This window comes from Sphaerodactylus townsendi, linkage group LG03 (genome assembly GCF_021028975.2).
Source record: "Sphaerodactylus townsendi isolate TG3544 linkage group LG03, MPM_Stown_v2.3, whole genome shotgun sequence".
Lineage (NCBI taxonomy): Eukaryota > Metazoa > Chordata > Lepidosauria > Squamata > Sphaerodactylidae > Sphaerodactylus > Sphaerodactylus townsendi.
The window spans coordinates 5,850,112-5,869,780 of NC_059427.1; the positions used below are offsets into that span (position 1 = coordinate 5,850,112).

Here is a 19,669-nt window from a genome sequence, read left to right on the forward strand (position 1 = left end):
AAAAAAAGTTGGGTAATGTCCTCTCTCTGTAAGTTTCTTGTGGGTCTCCACTTCTTGTTTGAAGAAGCTTATATGTAGGACATAAAGCAGCAACTACCAAGAGAAATCAATCTCAGTACATAATAAATACATCAGCCTTTGTATGAGAACCATCCCAGCTACTTGTGAAATTACAAAAAATCTCTTGTATCTAACCAACAGCTGATCCATCTCCTTTGGTTGCAGGCCAATAACACTTTGTGGTGGGTTTTCCGGGCTGTGTGGCTGTGGTCTGGTGGATCTTTTTCCTAACGTTTCGCCTGCATCTGTGGCTGGCATCTTCAGAAGTGTATCACAGAGAGAAGTCTGTTACACACTGTGTCCAGTGAGAAGGGAATGTTCTTCTCACTGCACACAGTGTGTAACAGACTTCCCTCTGCGATACACCTCTGAAGGTGCCAGCCACAGATGCAGGTGAAATGTTAGGAACAAGATCCACCAGACCACGGCCACACAGCCCGGAAAACCAACCACAACCAGTTGAATCCGGCCGTGAAAGCCTTCGACAATACAAAGTTATTTATATTTTTTCTGCCATTGTTTAAAACATGATGGTGCATTAACTATTGGAAAGTTTGAAACAAAAATAACAATCTTGGCAAGACATTAATTTTTATCACAGGTCAGGAACTTTTTCTTAGAAGGAACTTTTTCTGAGAGGATGAGCTCTTCACTGCTATTCTACACTGGTCCATATGGGAACCTTCTGCAGGCCAATCAGATGCGCCAAGAGCAGGTTTTGCCTCCAGGTGCCATTTCCCCTCCGGTACTCCTCTGCTCCCTCATCTTCAGTTTTCAGTCTTCAGGAGAAACTGGGTCCACAAGAAATTGAGTAGTGGTTAAGGGCTCCTTCAACTTCTTGTTACCTCAAGGAAGTCTGCACATGTTCTCAGGAACCAGCAACAGCATATGTAGCACATTTAGTTTAATTAGTGCAATTGTTCCTAATTTGAGTACCTCGTTGCTGGATGCTTGTCCCTGTGTTTTACCTTTTTTCCCACTCCCTTTTTTAATCCAACCACCCTTCCCCTTTTTTGCCCCTTTCTTTCATAATAAACTCTTTTAGAAAAACTTTTTTTTGGCTTTGTTTAGTACTACCAATTTCTTTGTGCTGTTTCTCTTAATCTCATTGCTATATGCTAGACTGCACAGGTGCTGCCAGGTTGGTTATCAGTTGTTTTGTAACTGCTTTAGTATTGCTTTGGAAGACAGCCTTCTCAGAGGGTCAGTCTAGATGTTCTCAGGAGATCCTGGGCCGTGATGGCTGGTTACCATGATACTTTCCAGGGAAGTCATGGATTAAAGATCTTTCCCAGCAAGGAGAGGCACCATTTCCCCCCTTCCTATCATAACCATCGTAACCAAACAATTTTTTAAAACCCCACTTACAACCAGGACAAATGTTTGAACAGAGGCTATGTTCCTAATAGCAGGGCTATGTTAACATTAGCTTCTTCACTGCTTCACCCTACAAAGCAGCCTTTTTCTCTGGGGCACATGAGTGGGGGACTCTTATCTAATGAACTAGATTTATTTCCCTGCTGCTACACATGAAGCCAGCTGGGTGACCTTGAGCCAGTCACACTTCTCTGGGAACTCTCTCAGTCCCACCTACCTCACAAGGTGTGTGTTGTGGGGAGAGGAAGGGAAAAGGAGTTTGTAAGCTGCCTTGAGCCTGTAAGGTGAGAAAGATGGGGTACAAAACCAAACTCTTCTTCTTCTTAATGGTCTGGAACCCTCATAGCTATGTCCCCCTAGGAATTCTTCTCTCTAGTTCCCAACATCTACTGGAAGTCCCTGATCCAAGAGCCCCCAAATGTCTTCAACCAGGTCAGCGCCTTTTCAGCCATGGCCTCTGACTGCTGGAACTCTCTGAGGAGACCATACTGGTGCTGGCCCAATTCTGCAAGTCCTGAAGGAACAGAAATGTTCTGTGACTGCCAGGCACACGGTTGAAGACTGGTGCACCCACCAGTCACCAGACGGAGAAAACCCGCCCCCATCCTCTGGTCCTCCTCCCCACTTGTTTTGTGGAGGGTCTTTATTGTCACCAGGAGTCAGTTTTGTTGGGAGCTTAGGACAGCATCATATTATTTGTATTTAATGGATTTTAATGTATTTAATTGTTTCTGTTGATACCTGCCTTGAGACTGGCTGTAGAGGGGGAGATTTGGGATATAAATCTAAAATATAGATACATTCACAGACCATGAAGCCTCACAACCGCCCATATACACTTTTTCTGTGGAGGGCGAAATGCACCACAATCCTTGGGAGGGGGCAGCACAGCCGGTCCCGTGAAATGCTCTGCGTGGCTCAAGCCAGTGAGCCCAGCCAGAAGTTTCTCCATTCCAACAGAAATACAGGGATGACTTTGCATCCTGGGATTCCTTCCAACTGCCTTTCCCCTCCCCTCCCCTCCCCTCCCCTTCTGAACATCCCTCCTTAGACTACAGTCATAAAGACCAGAATGAGCTTAAGCTGGGGTCGGAGAGGCGGTTGAATCCTGCTTAACATTTGCCGTCCGCCCGTTCTTTGCAAAGAAATCGGGGTGGGGCTGGTTGAGTAAAGAGATGCATCCTCTGGCAGGCACTGGCGTAATGCCCATTGGGCAAGGTGGGCAGCTGCCCAGGGCATCACCTTGTGGGGGGCATCAAAATGCTGGGTTCGTTTTTGGGTGCCGTATTTGGTGCCGTATTGCTGTCAATGGGGGTTGCAGGCTGGGGGGCACATTTCTGAAGGCACAGTCTCAAAACTTTCAGGGTCTCATCAGGAGACTGCCCTGATGATACCCCCCAGGTTTGGTGCAGTTTGGTTCGGGGGGGGGGGGCAAAGTTATGGACCCTCAAAACTGTAGCCCCCATCTCCTATTAGCTCCCATTGAAAACAATGGGGGATGGGGCACCCCCTTTGGGAGTCCATAACTTTGGACTCCTTCAACCAAACCTCACCAAACTTGGGGGGTAGCATAAGGACAGTTTCCTGATGATATGCTGAAATTTTGGTGCTGACATGTCTATAAATGCACCCCATGCAGGCACCAATGTCCTGGTGCAAAAAAAATTTGGTCGTGGTGGAGTGGCCGCCCATGGGGGGCGGGGGGGGGGCATCCAACTCAGGTTTTGCCCAGGGCTACAGTTTGCCCAGGGCTGCCTCGTTACGCCCCTGCTGGGAGGCGAAGCACAGAGGAGATGCTTTTTGCCCTATGTAGAGGGGGACAATTAATCTAAGGGTTAAAGGGAAGAAGTGTCCATTTCGACAGTGCCATCAACAGAGAGGACCACCTGACTTGACATACTCACTTCCGGCTTCCTTGTGCTGCAGGAGTGGGGAGTTGAGGGTGGGAGAGGACAGAGGAGGGTAGCGCGGACGGATTTCTCTAAAGAAAAGGTGAGCAAGAAGAGCAGATTTCCTTTGCAAAAGACCTCCGGGGGTGGGGGGCGTTGCGAAAGACTCCCGCAGGATTTACCGCCCCTTCCCCCCGGGCAGACCCCATAGTGAAACAGTAATATTCCTTAAGCTTGTTCACCGGCGGGCTGCGTTTGGAAAAGGGATTTTCCCTCTTCCTCTCTGGAAGCTCCTCTTCCCCACAGGCAGATCGGGGCTCTTCTTGCAACTCTGTATCCGCATATTCTGCTGTTCGTTTCTGTGCATTCGGCTTCTGCCTGCAAACTCCGGCAAAACGGCCTCTCTGGGCATTTTGTGACCATCCTTTCCATCAGCCTAGCGTTGTTGTGGGGTTGGCGGGATCCCAAAAGGCCTGCAGGTTTTTTTCCTTGCTGTTCTGGAAGAGCAAACTTGGATTTGGGGGTGGGGGGGAAGGGGGCGGGGTTCCCTTCTCCCCTCTGCTGTAGCCAACTAAAGACACAATTCTGTCCTTTTCTGGGTGACTTCTGCAGCTTGGCAGAAGATCGTTTCTAGCAACCTGCTTCTTCTCTTGCAGTCCAGGATGCTTGGGACAATCTGATCCCTTCTTAAGGAGTTGGAAAGCTTGGTTTAGTTTCCTCAAATCAGCCAAAAAAACTCTGGAAGATCTCTGCCTTGCTCTGGCTAAGTTTTGTTTTGATAGGACAATAAGTTCAATTCTGTTTATTGTGGTCATTGACCAGATTCAGTTGTGTGACCAAAATATTGATTTATTCATTTGGAGAATGTTTGTGCTGCCTCTGGAAGAAACCTTTTGATGTGGCTTCATAAAAACCTAAAAGATTAATGCTTAATTAAAATCCAGCATAAAAGTAGCAGGCAAAACATAGAAACATCATAAAATGAATAAAACTTTCTGGACCAGAGATCAGTTCCTGAATTAAAAGGTGCCCTTCAAAAACTTGTATTACTTGGCAGATTTAAGATTTCTCATCTGCATAGCTCACATGAGCATATCTGCCATGGGGACATAGCGAGTCAAATGTCCCCGGGATGCCCCCATATTGTCACGTGGGGGGGGGACACAAAAATTCAGGTTTGTGTGTTTGTATTTTTTAGTGTTTTTAGTTTTTGGCCTGCAGGGAGCGCAGTTTTTAGGCTAGCAGCACCAAAAATTCAGGGAGTTTTCGGGAGACTCTCCTGATGATACCACCCCAGTTAGGTGAGGTTTGGTTAAGGGGGTCCAAAGTTATGGACTTCCAAAGGGGGTGCCCCATCCCCCATTGTTTCCAATGGGAGCTAATAGGAGATGGGGCTACACCTTTGAGGGTCCATAACTTTGGACCCCCCTGGACCAAACTTCACCAAACCTGGGTGGTATCATCAGGAGAGTCCCCTAAAGATACCCTGAAATTTTGGTGCTGCTAGCTTAACAATTGCACCCCTGACAGCAGGCACCCCCCAAATTTCCCCAGATTTTCCTTTTAAATCCACCCCCTTTGGCATGGATTTAAGAGGAGAATCTGAGGGCCCCAGTTTAAACATTGAAAGTGATGCTGTTTCAGGGTGTGGGAGAATCCACCCAAAAACAGCATCACTTTCAATGTTGGTTAAACTGGGAACCCCAGATTATACTTTTAAGGTGGAATTAAAAGGAGAATCTGGGGTCCCTGGCCCAGGGGCATGGCCACACCTCCCCAAGCTCCTTCCGCAGGCTCAGTGCTTTTAAAAGTAGCTCTCTGAGGCCAGGGACAGCAGACTCCACTGCCCTGGCTGCCCTGTCCCCCCCCTTCACCGGCTGGGCTCCCATCCAGCAGCCGGCAGTCCCTTCTGCCCTCCCATCCAGGCAGAGGTGTAGCTAGGAAAAATGGAGCCCGGTGCAAAATCTGAGTTTTGCATGCACTCCCCCCCCCCCGGAGGCCGCTGTGATGCTGGAATCCACCCCCAAACAGCATCACTTTCAATGGTGTTTAAACTAGGGAGCCCAGATTCTCCTTTTAAATCCACCTTAAAGGGAGAATCTGGGATCCCCTGTTAAAACAACATTGAAAGTGATGCTGCTTTGGGGTGGATTATCCCCACCCTGAAAAGCATCACTTTCAATGTTTAAACTGGGGACCTCAGATTCTCACTTTAAATCCATTCCGAAGGCGGTGGATTTAAAAGGAGAATCTGGGGAAAGGAGAATGCCGGGGAGGGAGGGGGAGGGAAGGCTGCTGCTGCAGCTTGGCCCATGTGCCGCTGGGCCAGCCGCCCAGCCACCAAAGGGCCTGGGCTTCTTTTACAGGCCAGCCATGGAATGGGCCAAGCACCTGGGAGTCAGCTGCACGGCTGGAGGTGGGGGGCTGTCTGGCCGCCGAGGGGGCTGCACACCTCTGAGCTGGCAGCATGGCCTTCAGAGGAGTCTGCTTGTGCCCAGCTGGCCTGGGCCTCGGAAAGCCCCCTCGCTTGCCCTTCCAGTGGTGGGATTCAGCCGGTTCAGCGAACTAAGGAAAAAATTAGCTACCGGTTCAGCTGAACTAGTGCAAACTGGCTGAATCCCACCTCTGCTTACAAGCTCCTTTCCCTTCTTCTCCCCACAACAGACACCTTGTGAGGTAGGGGAGGCTGAAAGAGTCTTGAGAGAACTGTGACTGGCCCAAGGTCATCCAGCAGGAATGTCGGAGTGTGGAAACACATTTGATTCACCAGATAAGCCTCCACCACTTAGGTGGATGAGTGGGGAATCAAACTTGGTTCTCCAGATTAGAATCCACCTGCTCTTAACCACTACACCATGCTGGCTTAACCACTACACCCACATCACACCCCAGGTCACCTAACACCACCCCTGACTCTCAGTTCCAAAAGGGAGGATGGTACCCCCACAGTCCCACCGTCAACCTACATTCCACACCACTGACAGCGCTACGATAGCAGGTGTCTAAGGAGCTGAGTCTGAGAAAAATCAAAGAGGTGTGACTAAACAGAGCAGGAGGGGGGAATTAACAAAGGCATGCTCCCGTATCCCACCCAGGAGTTAAAACATGGCAGGATCAAACAAGGGCTGATCATGACAAGATCCTACATGTTTGCTAAAGTGGGTGGTTTGCAGCCTCTTTTTAGCTATGTAGACCAAAAAGGACTCCTATTTGCAGTTTTCCAACTCTAGTTGTGTGAACAGAAGCAAAGTTTTCATTTTTCTATTTCTACTCCCTGATTTAAGATCCCTACACTGAATGTTATGTTCCTTCAACAAATACCAGCTTTTTTCATCAATCTGCAGGCCCCACTGAAAGGTTGGCAGCAGACTGCCATCTAGGCAGAGTCATGGTTCAGTCAGCCAGGCTCCCAGAACACAACTTGTGTTGAACACTATGGCCACTTTTTTCAGCCTTTCTCACTATTAAGTCCTATCTTAAGAACCCTACATTGAGTTTTTATGTTCCTGCAAAAAATAAAACAGCTTTATTCACCCTCCTCCAGTTCCCACCTGGAGCATGGCAACCCATAGTTATAACAAACATGTTTGAGAGGGAGCACCTCAATCTTCCTTGTTACGTTTTGATCAGTGCTGCATAGTCTGTTTCCAGTGGGGCTTATCTCTCTAAGTCTGCTGGTGTGTTCAGAGGGTGAGGGACAGATGTCTCTGAGGAAGGGCCGTCTACAGAGTCCTGTGGTGCCAAGAGAGTGTCAGTCAGCTGCTTCATTTCCCCCCTCCCCATATCAAAAGGCCACACTATCAAAAATCCTAATTATCAATCCCTTCATATTTCTCACTCATAAATCTAAAAAGAAAACCCTAGAGAACATTTAGAGCCAACAACAACCCTTCAGTGTGGGCATAGAGACACAAATACACTAGGGGTACCACAGAACACCCCTACATTCTCAGGGAGATGGGGAAAGGTACAGGGGTGCCCTGAGATAAGTTTGGACCAAAGGAAGATAGTTAGGGGGGCTCAGAGATGCACAGTGTAGTAACAGTGCTGCATCACTGCGTTTTTCTTTTGGAATGTCGTGTGATTCATCACCAAACTTGTCTTGGTGAGGTGGACCTAGGGGAGACGTTTGTGGAGTGACTTGTCACTCCAGCTGGGAGTTGGGGTGCAATGGGTACTCTAACTCTGGAAAGTCACAATACAAGTAGGTAGGAGGAAAACAGAAAAGTCAAACAAATGAAATGAAGCGGTGATATGAAAGACCTCAGCCTGAGACTTCGACAGAGAAACAGATCAAATATTCCACTGACAGGGAATGACAGCTGTCAAACAAGGCACCAAGTTTACCTTTTTTATTAAAAGTCTGACAGTTCTACACTCTTGTATGAAGATCTAGGAAGCATCTCTGCTTGAATAATAATAAAGTTAAGCTTTTTAATTGGCATCCCATGTTTACCTTGCTGTTACCATTGCTGTGGATAGGAAAAGCTGTCCTTTTAGACTACAGACAAGAACACAGCATGAGATTATGACATCCCCCTGCAGGAAAATCATTTACATTTCCTTTATACTAGCAGTAAATCTTTTGAATGCTTGAGAATGGGGCTGAAATAAAGATTTGCAATGTTTGCTGATGTTTGCATGGAAAGATTTTTCATATGAAGAGCTTATGCATGCTGTTGGAACTTGACTGAAGATTGCATTGGTACAACTTCCTGTAAAGCAGGGCAGTGTGTATACTGGGTTCAAATCTCCATGCTGCCTTCAAACACCCTAGATGAGTTTGGACTGGTCACTCTCTTTCAGTCTTGTCTCAGGTGGATTCTGCATGGGCCAAAAACAGCGGTGTGAAAATGGTGTAAAATGGTTTAAAACAGGGTGAAAGGGTTTATATTGTTTTCACACCGTTTTCACATAGCTGTTTCTGCTCCCATGCGGAATCTGCCTCTGTCACGTTCCATATTCTGTTGCTTTTGAGAAAGATCCTCTACCCCAGATTATGTATTTAATAGTTGTGTACATAAGATTGTGAGCGATTTGCCCTTCCAGCGTCCCTGATTTGAGAGTTTTATGGAACAAAAAATTAAGCATTTAGTTGAAGCTTTTGTTCATTGCTGCAATGACCAGAAGAAATCCAGACTTTCTTTCTGCTATATTGTTGGTATAAGTTCAGGGGCATCCTTCAAGACTAGGTGGCAAACATATTTGACATTAACTGACCTGTTTTAAAGTAGCCTTGCTAGATTGTTTTTAATGCCAGGCCATTTTAACTCCTTTTGTAAAAGGGTTACCCTGTCAGGATGACTTTTCAGACTCAGGGTGCGCCCCAACTCTCGGCCGAAGTGGCTGACTGCTCCAAAGTCCACCTCACCAAGGTCCACCTCACCAAGACAATTCAGCAAGGAAGGTCACACCACACCCCCAAAGGAAACCAAGTAACCTCACTAGTTGTGCACCCTACATGTCCAACAACCACTCCTGAAGCTCTGGCATCACCTGCACCTCCCTGCAAGGTGCTCTTTGGCTTACTGTCCATATTTTCATCCCCATGTCCCTAACCACAGGGCTATTGTCCCTTTAGTCTTAAACTTTAGTTCCTATGTGCTGGGTGAAAAGTGACTGTGGTCGCTTTATGAACAAGGGGGGTGGGGGTAGGGCTTTTGGACATAAAGGCTTGCAGCAGCAGCCTGCTTTCTCAATACCAAAAGAGGCTACAGGGAGAAATACTAATGATCCCCAACTCCGCACTTCAGAGGAGACATCTACCTCTCCTCCACTTGAAAACTCATTTGCCGTAAGAGGCTTCATTGGTTGAGAGAGGCTGCAACATATCTTCCCAAACTGCTTTTAGAGAATGCCCCTGCCTCCCTCCCATCTGCAAAACCCAGAGTTTTTGCTGTCTCAAGCATTCCTCCTAAAGCAGAAAGAAGTGTCCTCCGACACTCCCTTCTCCCGAGGAAACTTTTAGGAGATACATGGTTGATCTCAAGTTTATCTCCTTGATCTTGAGATGACAATCTGGTTTGAGAAGCCTCTCAAACCTAATAAACCCCCAGCTGGGTCTCTTCTTTCACAGAGAGCTGCAGTCACTTCAATCCCACATCGAAAGTCTCCCATAAAATCTCAGACTTGACTTTGCAGGTGGTCGCAATTCTGTCACTTGGTTATATAGAAGACTCTGGCAGAGGAGGAAGGCAATCCACTGGTCCACGTGAAGGCTGTTTGGAAGGGAAGGAAGGATGGGGGAGGAGCCAGATTCAGCTGTCCCTGTATCAAGAAAAAGCCCTGATTCCACCAAGTCTGGGAGCAGGAGGGAACTCTGTGAAGGAACAATGCTGAAAATCCTTGGAGACAACATTCTCCTTCCAGATGTGCAGCACCAGCAATTTAGGCATTTTCACTACCGGGAAACCGAGGGGCCCAGAGTGGTCTGCAGCCAGCTCCACTATCTTTGCTGCCAGTGGCTGAAGCCAGAAAGACATAGCAAGAAGGAGATGCTGGACCTGGTGATTCTGGAGCAGTTCCTGACTGTCCTTCCACCGGAGATGCAGAGCTGGGTCAGAGAATGTGGTCCAGAGAGCAGTTCCCAGGCAGTGGCCCTGGCAGAAGGCTTCCTTCTGAATCAGGCAGAGACCAAGAAACAGCACAAGCAGGTGAGACGTTTTCATATTTGGGGGAGGGGGCGTGGGAGACTGAGGGTATGATCCAAGAATACTCATGAAATGCACACGGATTACCCAGACATTTTTACAACCTGTTTCATCTTTCTTTCATCGTCTCTCTCTCCTTTCTGTGACCTCATCCTCTGTTTCAGTTGAAGGAGAAGATTGCGCAGGAGCATTACCATGGAGCAACTTCGCTGGGTAAGATCAAAAGGGGTGTTGTTCCCCCCAAAATGTCTTCCTTGAGTGTAGGAAGGCTGCTCTTATGCCCTCCCCACTGGTCCTGTATGGGAAAGATCCTCTGCTCCATCTTCTCCATTTAGAAATTCTCTTGGGGAAATTAAAAACGTAGAATCAATGTGAGATCACTGCAGGATAATTGAATTAATGTACTTGAGGAGAGAGCTGCCTCCAAACTTAAGTGATGAAGGTTAATATCAAAAATTGAGAGGGCAGTGTGTTGAGCCAATAAAAAAGAGTCACCAAATGATGAGGTTCCAGGAGCTCTTATGTGGCAGTAACCAAATCACAGTCTCCAGATACTTTGAAATCAAGACCTTTTCACTACCCTGTGTCCAAAATTGACAAACCTCCAAATGATGGTGGTAAAGGACAGCAATCAGGTACTTTCAAAACTATATTCTATCCAACTGGATATTAAGTCCCAGGAGATGAAAACTTTTCTCACAAAATAGTTTTGATTCATTCTGTGAATACTTTTTTTTCTTTTGGCCACATAAAATTACTAGGCTCATAATTCTCTAGGAATATGATCTTCAGTATTTATTACTGTTGATAGCTATATTATTAATAATAGCAATATTATTAGTAGATTATTAAAATTAATAATATTTTTCATTTAGATCTTGCCTTTCTAACTCAGTTTCCAGGTAGAAAATGTGAATGATTAAAAAGACTCTTCAGCCAATCAGTAAACAAATTAGAAGGTATGAAAGCATCAGACAGTCTGAACTACAAGACAGGGTTACAGTATTTCAAACTATATAACAAAGATTGCTATATTCTATTCTAAAGAGAGATGAGAGTTTGGTCAGTTGAGGTGCAGTGGTGGAGAAAATAGTATGCTTTGGCATTAGAATATGGTCCCAAATAAATATGAACATTATTATTCATTTTTATGCTCTGCCTTTGTTAAAATGATTATTTTGTGCATTATTGAACATGGTACTTTGATACAAGAGCATTTATACCAAAATGTATTTTTACTTTCAAACAGAGGCGGGGAGCAAAGCTAGGTAGGCACTAGCACCCAGGCAGAGCATTCTACAACAAAAAAGGTCTGGCATGCTTTGGTCTGTGGTGGAAGAATATACAACCCTACTATCATTTTTCTGTGGAACAGAGAAAAGTGATACAAAATGATGTGGTTGTATTGGGATGCCAGAAATGGTGGGAAATGCAGAGCGAAGCAGGCAAATCTAATAAAAATGATATGTCATTGTCATCTCTGAATATGTCAGCTAGTTTGGATACCAAGGGGATAACCATTTCTATGTGCCCACTGGCCAGGCTGCCTTTTTTGTGCATGTGGTGTCCTTGCCCCACCTGCAGAATGGTTTGGGGATATCATAGAATCACAGAGTTGGAAGAGCCCACAAGGGCCATCAAATCCAACCCCCTGCAATGCAGGAACACACTAATCAAAGCACTCCCAACATATGTTCATCCAGCCTCTGTTTAAAAACCTCCAAAGAAGAACTGTGGTTCTGTTGGTTGCTGTGGAACTGCCTGTTCCTTGCATTTCAGAGTTCTTCATTCTTCATTTTTGTGAAGTTTGTTCACTCTGAAAACCAGGCCAAAGCTTTGTATCCAATAACTGTTCCAAATACTGGATTTGTCAAAAAGGTGGAAGGATCATGAGCCGAGATAGGCAGAATCTTGTTTTCCCCAAGGAACCGAAATGCAAAGTAATGGAAAAGTATAGAACAACACACAGTCCCTTTTAATCCTTCCAGGTGATGCCATAAAATCAATGATGCCTTCTTTGCCTTCTCTTTCTGTCAGAGGGACAGCAGCTTCCATGCAGCCAGATTGGGTAAGTGTGGACCTATGGGTGTCTCCCTGCATCCTCCTTAGACTGAGGAAAATCTCCTTATATCTCTTTCCCTTGGCTGGTATCATGTAATGCTCACAGGATAGAGAATGAAAATGTTGAACGTTTAAGTATGGAATGTAAATATCTTACTATAGTCTTTTTGGATTGCCCTCAGAAGGGGAGGATTCTTATGCTATCTGTGAAGATGAAGGGTTCCCTACCCCCCATCTCTTTTCAGGGTCTGGTGACCTTTGAAGAGGTGTCTGTTCGTTTCACTGAAGAGGAGTGGGCCCTGCTGGATCCAGACCAAAGAAAGCTTCACAAGGAAGTCATGGAGAACAATCATTGGAATGTGGTTACTGTGGGTAAGGCTTTCATTTCACTTGATTCATAGATGATGTAGGCAGAAGTCATTCCTTCCAAGAAAGACCCCAGGACTGTCCTGAATGGCCCAGGCTAGCCCAATATCATCAGCCCTCGGAAACTAAACAGGATCATTCCTGCTTAGAACTTAGATGAAAGTCCACTAAGAAAGTTCAGCGTCCCTGTGCAGAGGAAGACATTGGCAAACCATCTCTCTCCATCTTTTGCCTTGAAAATCCTTCAGGGTCACCAGAAGTTGGCTGAGACTTGATAGCATTTTTCACTACCAGCAGCAAGGATCCTGGTAGGGCTCTTCCAATAAATACTTTCAGTAAGAGAATGTAGAAGGTCCAAATGCAGAGGTTTTGCAGACTTCCTGGACTTGGTTAGTATTAGTGTGGCATCTAAAATATTGGTTTGTAAATGAAAGGGACATGGCAGAGGGCACCCCATTGAGGACTGAGCGAGGTGATTGTTCTTCAGTGGGAAGAAAATCTTGTGTTCAGGTGGAAATTGATTGGAAAAAGAACATGAAGAGAATAAGCCTCGTTAACATTTTATGGGATGTCGAGGCCTCCTTTTTGGACTTTCAGAGCAGCCATTGAAACAAGTATTTCAAATAATAACAATAATAATTAGCTTTTGTGGGTTTTCCAGGCTGTATGGATGTGGTCTGGTAGTTTTTCTCCTAACCTTCCACCTATTTATGGCTGGCATCTTCAGAGGCATGTCATAGTGAGGTGTGTTTCACTGTGTCATGGCGATACAGCCCAGAAAACCCACAACATCCAGTTGATTCTGGCCCCGAAAACCTTTGACAACACAACAATAATAATATTTGTATAGAGCCCTCAATATTAATTTTACAAAGTTTGAAAAGACCTTTGCTTGCCCCGAGGAGATTGCAGCCTCTCATGAGACTTGAGGAGGATAAGCCTGGGGTTGAGGGGGTTGAAGAGATGAATAGGGATCTTGCTGTGTTTATTCTATTTATGCCAGAGTAAGCTTAGGCATGGCTCAAAGATTACAGAAAATGGGGCAGCAGAGCCCTGAAGAACAAACCAGGATTTTAGCAGATGAAGTTTGGCTTTATGTTACAATGAGCTTCTAAATATAGAAAACAAATGAATAAGTGTTTAAAAGAAATTCTGGATTGTTACTATGTGTTTTGGGGATCCACCACTATCTTTTCCCATTCTGGAAAGACTGTGGGGTCTCTTAAAAGGGAAAGGAGACCTTAGACAGTGGCCCTTCTTGAGAGCCACAGTAGACTGGGATGTCAGATGCTTCTTGCCCTGAGTGGGGGCTAATGTAGTTATGACCTGGAGGCTCTGAATAGGCTGGCTTCCCTTCCCTGTGCTGAGGTTCCCTGCTCCCTTCTTTTCCAATCTGGGTCACGGTCAGGATCAGCAGGAAGATCCTACTGGATCTAAGCAGTGGTCCCACCCTTCCCACTGCATAAATCTTTCTGAAGTTTAAAAAACTTTATTTTTCCTTTTTGCCATAATGTGTGGCTGGGGTTCAGATAGCCTGATGTAAAATCTCAATATGTCTTACAGCTGGAACATCTGGAAGTAACTGGTCTGTTTCTTTCCCTGTAGAAGGACTTCTGGTTTCCAAACCTGATTCTGTGTCTCCAGTGGAGGAAGCAGGAGATCTGCTTGTCCAGGGTGTAGAAGAAACAGACAGTTATGCAGGTATCTGCTTCCTTGGGTGGTGGAAATGCGTAGGTCTTCTCTCGGGCTAAATTTCACCAGTTGGAGAACAGAGGGATTTCTCAAGAGGCAACAGCCAAGAATGGCCAGGAAAGCTTTCTGAAGTGTGAAAAAGATGCTAAAACTGGGAACAAAATGCTGACTGGCTAGTATCTCAGCAGTGGGGTGGATGGATAGTGAATGTGTATAGAGTGCTCAGTTTTAACATACATATTCTACCTCTCCACAAACTTCCTGAAGTTGGCTCAAAATCCAAACAATAGTATAAAGTTCTAAACACTGCCTAAATGATCAATTTAAAAAGCCAGGGACGCAAGAAGACCATAAAAGAGCCACTGAGTTACCTCAAAAAATCTACCAAGAACAGTCTAAGTCTAATCTAAGTCCATAAAACAGCTAAAAATATAAAACCCAAATTTAAACCACATCTTTGCATAACAAGTTCCACTCAAACACTTACTGATTGGTTCCCCACCCTGGGACATGGACAATATATACCCCACTAAACATTCCCTTCTCACTGACACAGCGTGTAACATATTTTCCTCTGGGATACACCTCTGAAGATGCCAGCCACAGATGCAGGTGAAACATTAGGAACAAGATCCACCAGACCACGGCCACACAGCCTGGAAAACCCACCACAACCACCCAAATTTAAACCCTGGTAAGAAGAAATTTTTTGGCCGGGCTCTAAAAAGATAGGAAAATAAGCTCCAGGTGAACTTCATTTCTTCAATGAGGGGCTACCACTAAAAATACCTAGTCTGTAGTGGCTATTTGCCTCAGCTCTGAATGCAGCACTATGGCAGGATTTCTCACCCTTTCAGGTTAATACAATTAACAGTCTTCTTTACTTGATTCTGCTTCTGCTTAAAGATCCTACCAGTGTTTGCTCTTTATTCCAGAAAATGATGGTCCCCAGATGACGTCCTGTGGAGAACCACAACAGTTTTTATTTGATGAAAAACAACAGGAAAGAAACATTGGAACAGAACAGAAGAAGGGGAATGAATGTTTTGCTTCTGAGGCTTCTGAATCCCAGGTGTTTGATACTTATGAAAGTATCAATAGAGATGAGAAACCTGATAATCATTTGGTGTGCAGAAAGAGCTTCAGCTGCAAGGGAGACCATCCTGGCCATCAAGACTTCCACACAGGGGAGACACACATATGCCAGAAATATGGAAAGAGCTTTGCTGAGAGTTTACAGCTTGCAAAACGGCATCTAAGGGGCATTGGGAAGAAACCACATAAATGCTTGGACTGTGGAAAGAGCTTTGCTTGGAATTCTCAGCTTACTAAACATCAGTTTATACACACTGGGGAGAAGCCATACAAATGCTTGCAGTGTGGAAACAGGTTCCTTCGGCATGCCAGCCTAACTTTACATCAGCGAATCCACTTAGGGGAGAAGCCATATAAGTGCTTGGACTGTGGAAAAAACTTTGCTCAGAGTTCTCAGCTTATTAAACATAAGCGTATCCACAGTGGGGAGAAGCCATACAAATGCTTGCAGTGTGAAAAAAGCTTTGCTCAGAGTTCACACCTTACTAAACATCATCGTACCCATACTGGGGAGAAACCATATAAATGTTTGGAATGTGGAAAGAGTTTTGCTCGAAGTGACAACCTAGCTGCTCATCGACAAATCCACTCTGGGGATAAGCCATATAAATGCTTTGAGTGTGGAAAGAACTTTGCTCGGCGTTCCCAACTAACTAACCATCAACGTGTCCACTCCAGAGAGAAACGATATAAATGCTTGGAGTGTGGAAAGAGTTTTGTTCGGAATTCGCAGCTTACTAAACATCAATATATCCACACTGGCCAAAAACCATATAAATGCTTAGAGTGTGCAAAGAGCTTTGCTCGGAGTGGCAGCCTAGATGTCCATCAACGGATCCACACTGGGGAGAAACCATATAAATGCTTAGAGTGTGGAAAGAGTTTTGCTCGGAGTTCACTCGTTAGTGCCCACCAGCATATCCACACTGGGGAGAAACCGCATAAATGCTTGGAGTGTGGAAAGAGCTTTGTTTGGACTTCACAGTTTACTATACATCAACGTACACACTCTGGGGAGAAACCATATAAATGTTTGGAGTGTGGAAAGAGCTTTTGTTGCAGTTCAGACCTTACTATACATCATCGTATTCACACTGGCGAGAAACCATATAAATGCTTGGAGTGTGAAAAGACCTTCATTCAGAGCAAAGATCTTAGGGCTCATCAGCACGTCCACACTGGGGAGGAACCACATAAATGCTTGGTGTGTGGGAAGAGCTTTCGTTGGCGTTCACAGCGTACTAGACATCAACGTAGCCACACTGGGGAGAAACCACATAAATGTTTGGTGTGTGGAAAGAGCTTTGCTCAGAGTTCACAGCTTACTACCCATCAAGATATCCACTCTTGGTAGAAATCATGTGAATGTGTTCAATTTTCAGTAATATTTGAAGTAAAGTTTATTAGGAAATGTGAAGTATTTGTCCTTCCCCCTGAAGACATTCGTACCTAATATTAAATTACATTATCAAGCACCTAGCCTTGTTTGGATTGTGGACTGAGTTAAAAACCCTGATCAAACAGTAATAAAATTAGAAATGGCAGATTCGGAATAAGGTTACGTAATAACATATGAACTAAAAAATTTGTCAAAAATATTGCAAACTAGCAGCTATGTAATTAGAGATGAACTGCTCAGAATTTGGGATCTACCTGAAGAAGAATCAATCCTCCAGTATCCCCATTAATGACCTACAGAGACATATTATGATAAGAATGTGAGGGGAAAAATAGTGATTTTATAATATGGATAAACTCCCAAGGAGGAATCAAATCTTGACAAAAGATGAAAACAAAAAAATACAATACCTACTATATTTTCAACAAGTTTCAAGATTAAAAGAGTATATTCACATAGCAAGCGGAATAAGAAGAGAGTTGACTGAATTTGAAATGGTGATAACAGCAAAAAGCACATTCATTAGGATGAATTTATAAATTACTATCTCAATTTGCACGAAACCAGAACTAATTGAAACATATATGGTAAAATAGATAGAAAATTTTGAGGAAGAAATATCTCTCCAACAGTGAAAAAGCTTGTGGACAAGTTTGCCCTTGTGACAGCAACAACACACAAATTCTGATAGGTCAGGGAAATGTTTAAACCCCCTTTGTATTGTAATGGAGAGACTATTTTGCGCTCTTCCTTGTCTGACATTCCTGTCTTTCCAGGAGTAAACTTTTTATTTATTTATTTATTTCTCAGTCTTATAGACCGCCCAACCCCCGAAGGGCTCTGGTTTTGAATCTCTAGTCAGTTTTTTTAAAGAATGTGTAGACCACCATTTATAGACTACCATTTTTTGGGGGGGGGGAGGGGGATGTCTCTTTTGATAGTGAAAGTTGTTGGCTCCTATGCCAGAGGTTTATCAAATTATGCAAAGAGCAGAAAGAGTTGACAAAGAGAACGTTTCCTCCCTCTTCTAAAATACTAGAAGTGAAGGGTACCTAAGGAAGCTGGTGGGCGGTAGGTACAAAAGGAGATACTTCTTGACAGAGCAAATCATCAAAATGTGGAATTTGCTGCCAGAGGATGTCGAGAGGGCCACAGGCAAGAACTCAGCAACATCCCCTTCCATTGTTTTTAAAACACAAGATGAAAATGCTTGGGTGTGAAATACTGATATAGCACAGACTGGAGGAAGACAATGATAGAGAGAGGCAGATGAATATTACTACAGATGGGAGTTCCAGAAAGCGGGCATTGATTGTCAAGGATATGGCCTGGAATATAGTGGAAGTTCTGAGTTTTGACCAGAAAGATCATGAAGGATGTTTATCTTGGTCCAAAACAGAACTGGCCTATTTTCTAAACTAAACAGCAAGGGAGCCTAGAGACTCAGAGCAGAAACTATCTAGCAGATATCGATGGATATTATCTTTTAAAAACGTTTTTAAATTTTCATAAATTTTCATAAAATTTTGTTATTACAAATAAGGTAATATGTGAAGTTCCTTACATCTGTTAATGTCTGAGCTTACAGCCTCTTAAATTTCAAGTAAAGTTTCCAATGGATATTATTTTTTGAGGCTCAGATGCAGAAGCATCTGTGAAGAGCAAGACATTCCAAACTTCACAGAAGTGAAGATGCAGTTCCAAGATGGGGTATATTGGTTGAGGGTTTGGAGATGTTCATAGATATGAGAAACCTTAAATTACAATTTTTAAATTCTGTTGGTTAGGGTAAAAAGTAATAAAATGAAAAACCAATTTTATGTATTTTTAGAAGATACTCGTATAGATTACTTTTTTGGTGTTTGAAGCTATAAGATGGTGAGTTAGCAAAGAATGTGCATTCTTATCAAATGAGACAGCTAAACAAAGTCCTTGTTTAGAAGATGATATAAAAACCTATAAATATGAGAAACTGGAGTGATCAGGAATTTGTTTCTGTTTTGAAATTAATTTTTATTTTCTCACACATAAAACAAACAAAACATAGAAACATAAAAGAAACCCACTACACATCATATATTGACTTCCAGCTATCTAATCTTTGATTAAAAGTTATCTCTAGGTTCATACTGTTTTATATTTCAAACCCTGCCACTAGTTCTCTATTTGAATAGTTTTTTAAAAGCTATTCTGTAAAAGTTTTCAAGTTATCTAAAAAAAGTTCAATTATCTCTTAATATCATCAAATTCATCCTTTATGAATATCCTGCAACTTTCAGACTCTAGTCCTCTTATTATCTCTCCATTTTTGCACATATAAAGTTCTAGCTATGGTTGTCATATACATAAACAAAATTCCATATTGCTTAGGAAAATCCTTCTCCATAATTCCCAACAGAAATGTCTCAGGTTATTTTTTGTATTGTTATCTTCAGAATCTTTTGTGATTCCTTAAGTATCATAGCCTCATTACCACATGTGAAAGAACGACTGCTCTTGCTGTTGATACTTCCAGTATCTTTTAGACACACCTTTGTACATCTTTGTCAGATTTTTGACATTAAGTACTATCTGTACATCTTTTTGTAATAGTTTCTTTCAGATTATAACATGCTGTAAATTTTAATTCATTCTTCCACAATTTCTCCCACTGTTCCATCTGCATGGCCAGAATTTACAGACCATTTAATCATTACAGATTTAACCAACTTGTCTCCTGTATCCCATTTTGGTAACATCTTGTACATTTTAATAATCAGTTTGTCATCATTTGTACACAGATTACATTTCACTTTGAGAATAGACTATTGTAGCTCACTCTACGCTGACCTACCTTTGTCTTTGATCTGGAAACTTCAACTTGTGAAGAATGCTGCCGCTAGGCTGCTCACTGGGGCAGTCAATCAGGACCATATTACACTGGTCCTCAAAGAACTGCACTGGCTGCCAGTCAAGTTCCAATTCATCTTCAAAGTATTGGTATTGACTTTTAAGGCCATGAGCAGTATTGGACCTACATATTTTCGAGACTGCATCTCCCCGTATTGCCCTAAGAGGCCCCTCCGGTCTTCAGAGGGAAA

General features: G+C 43.7%; 3 protein-coding genes across 19 annotated transcripts in view; 2 read left to right on the plus strand and 1 right to left on the minus strand.

The window, feature by feature from the left end:
* The window catches only part of LOC125428899 (zinc finger protein 420-like), a 41,369-nt gene extending 24,704 nt beyond the window's left edge, over window positions 1-16,665 (plus strand). Inside the window, exon 12 of the mRNA XM_048489608.1 lies at window positions 15,579-16,665. Coding sequence (XP_048345565.1) covers window positions 15,579-16,544 — 966 coding nt within the window. The 3' untranslated portion in view covers window positions 16,545-16,665. The remainder of the gene's footprint in view (window positions 1-15,578) is intronic.
* LOC125428543 (zinc finger protein 883-like) overlaps window positions 1-19,669 on the plus strand; it is a 454,328-nt gene that overhangs the window by 246,974 nt on the left and 187,685 nt on the right. The window lies entirely within an intron of this gene.
* Window positions 1-19,669, minus strand: part of LOC125428537 (zinc finger protein 436-like) — a 774,209-nt gene that overhangs the window by 224,122 nt on the left and 530,418 nt on the right. The gene's annotated exons all lie outside the window — the stretch shown is intronic.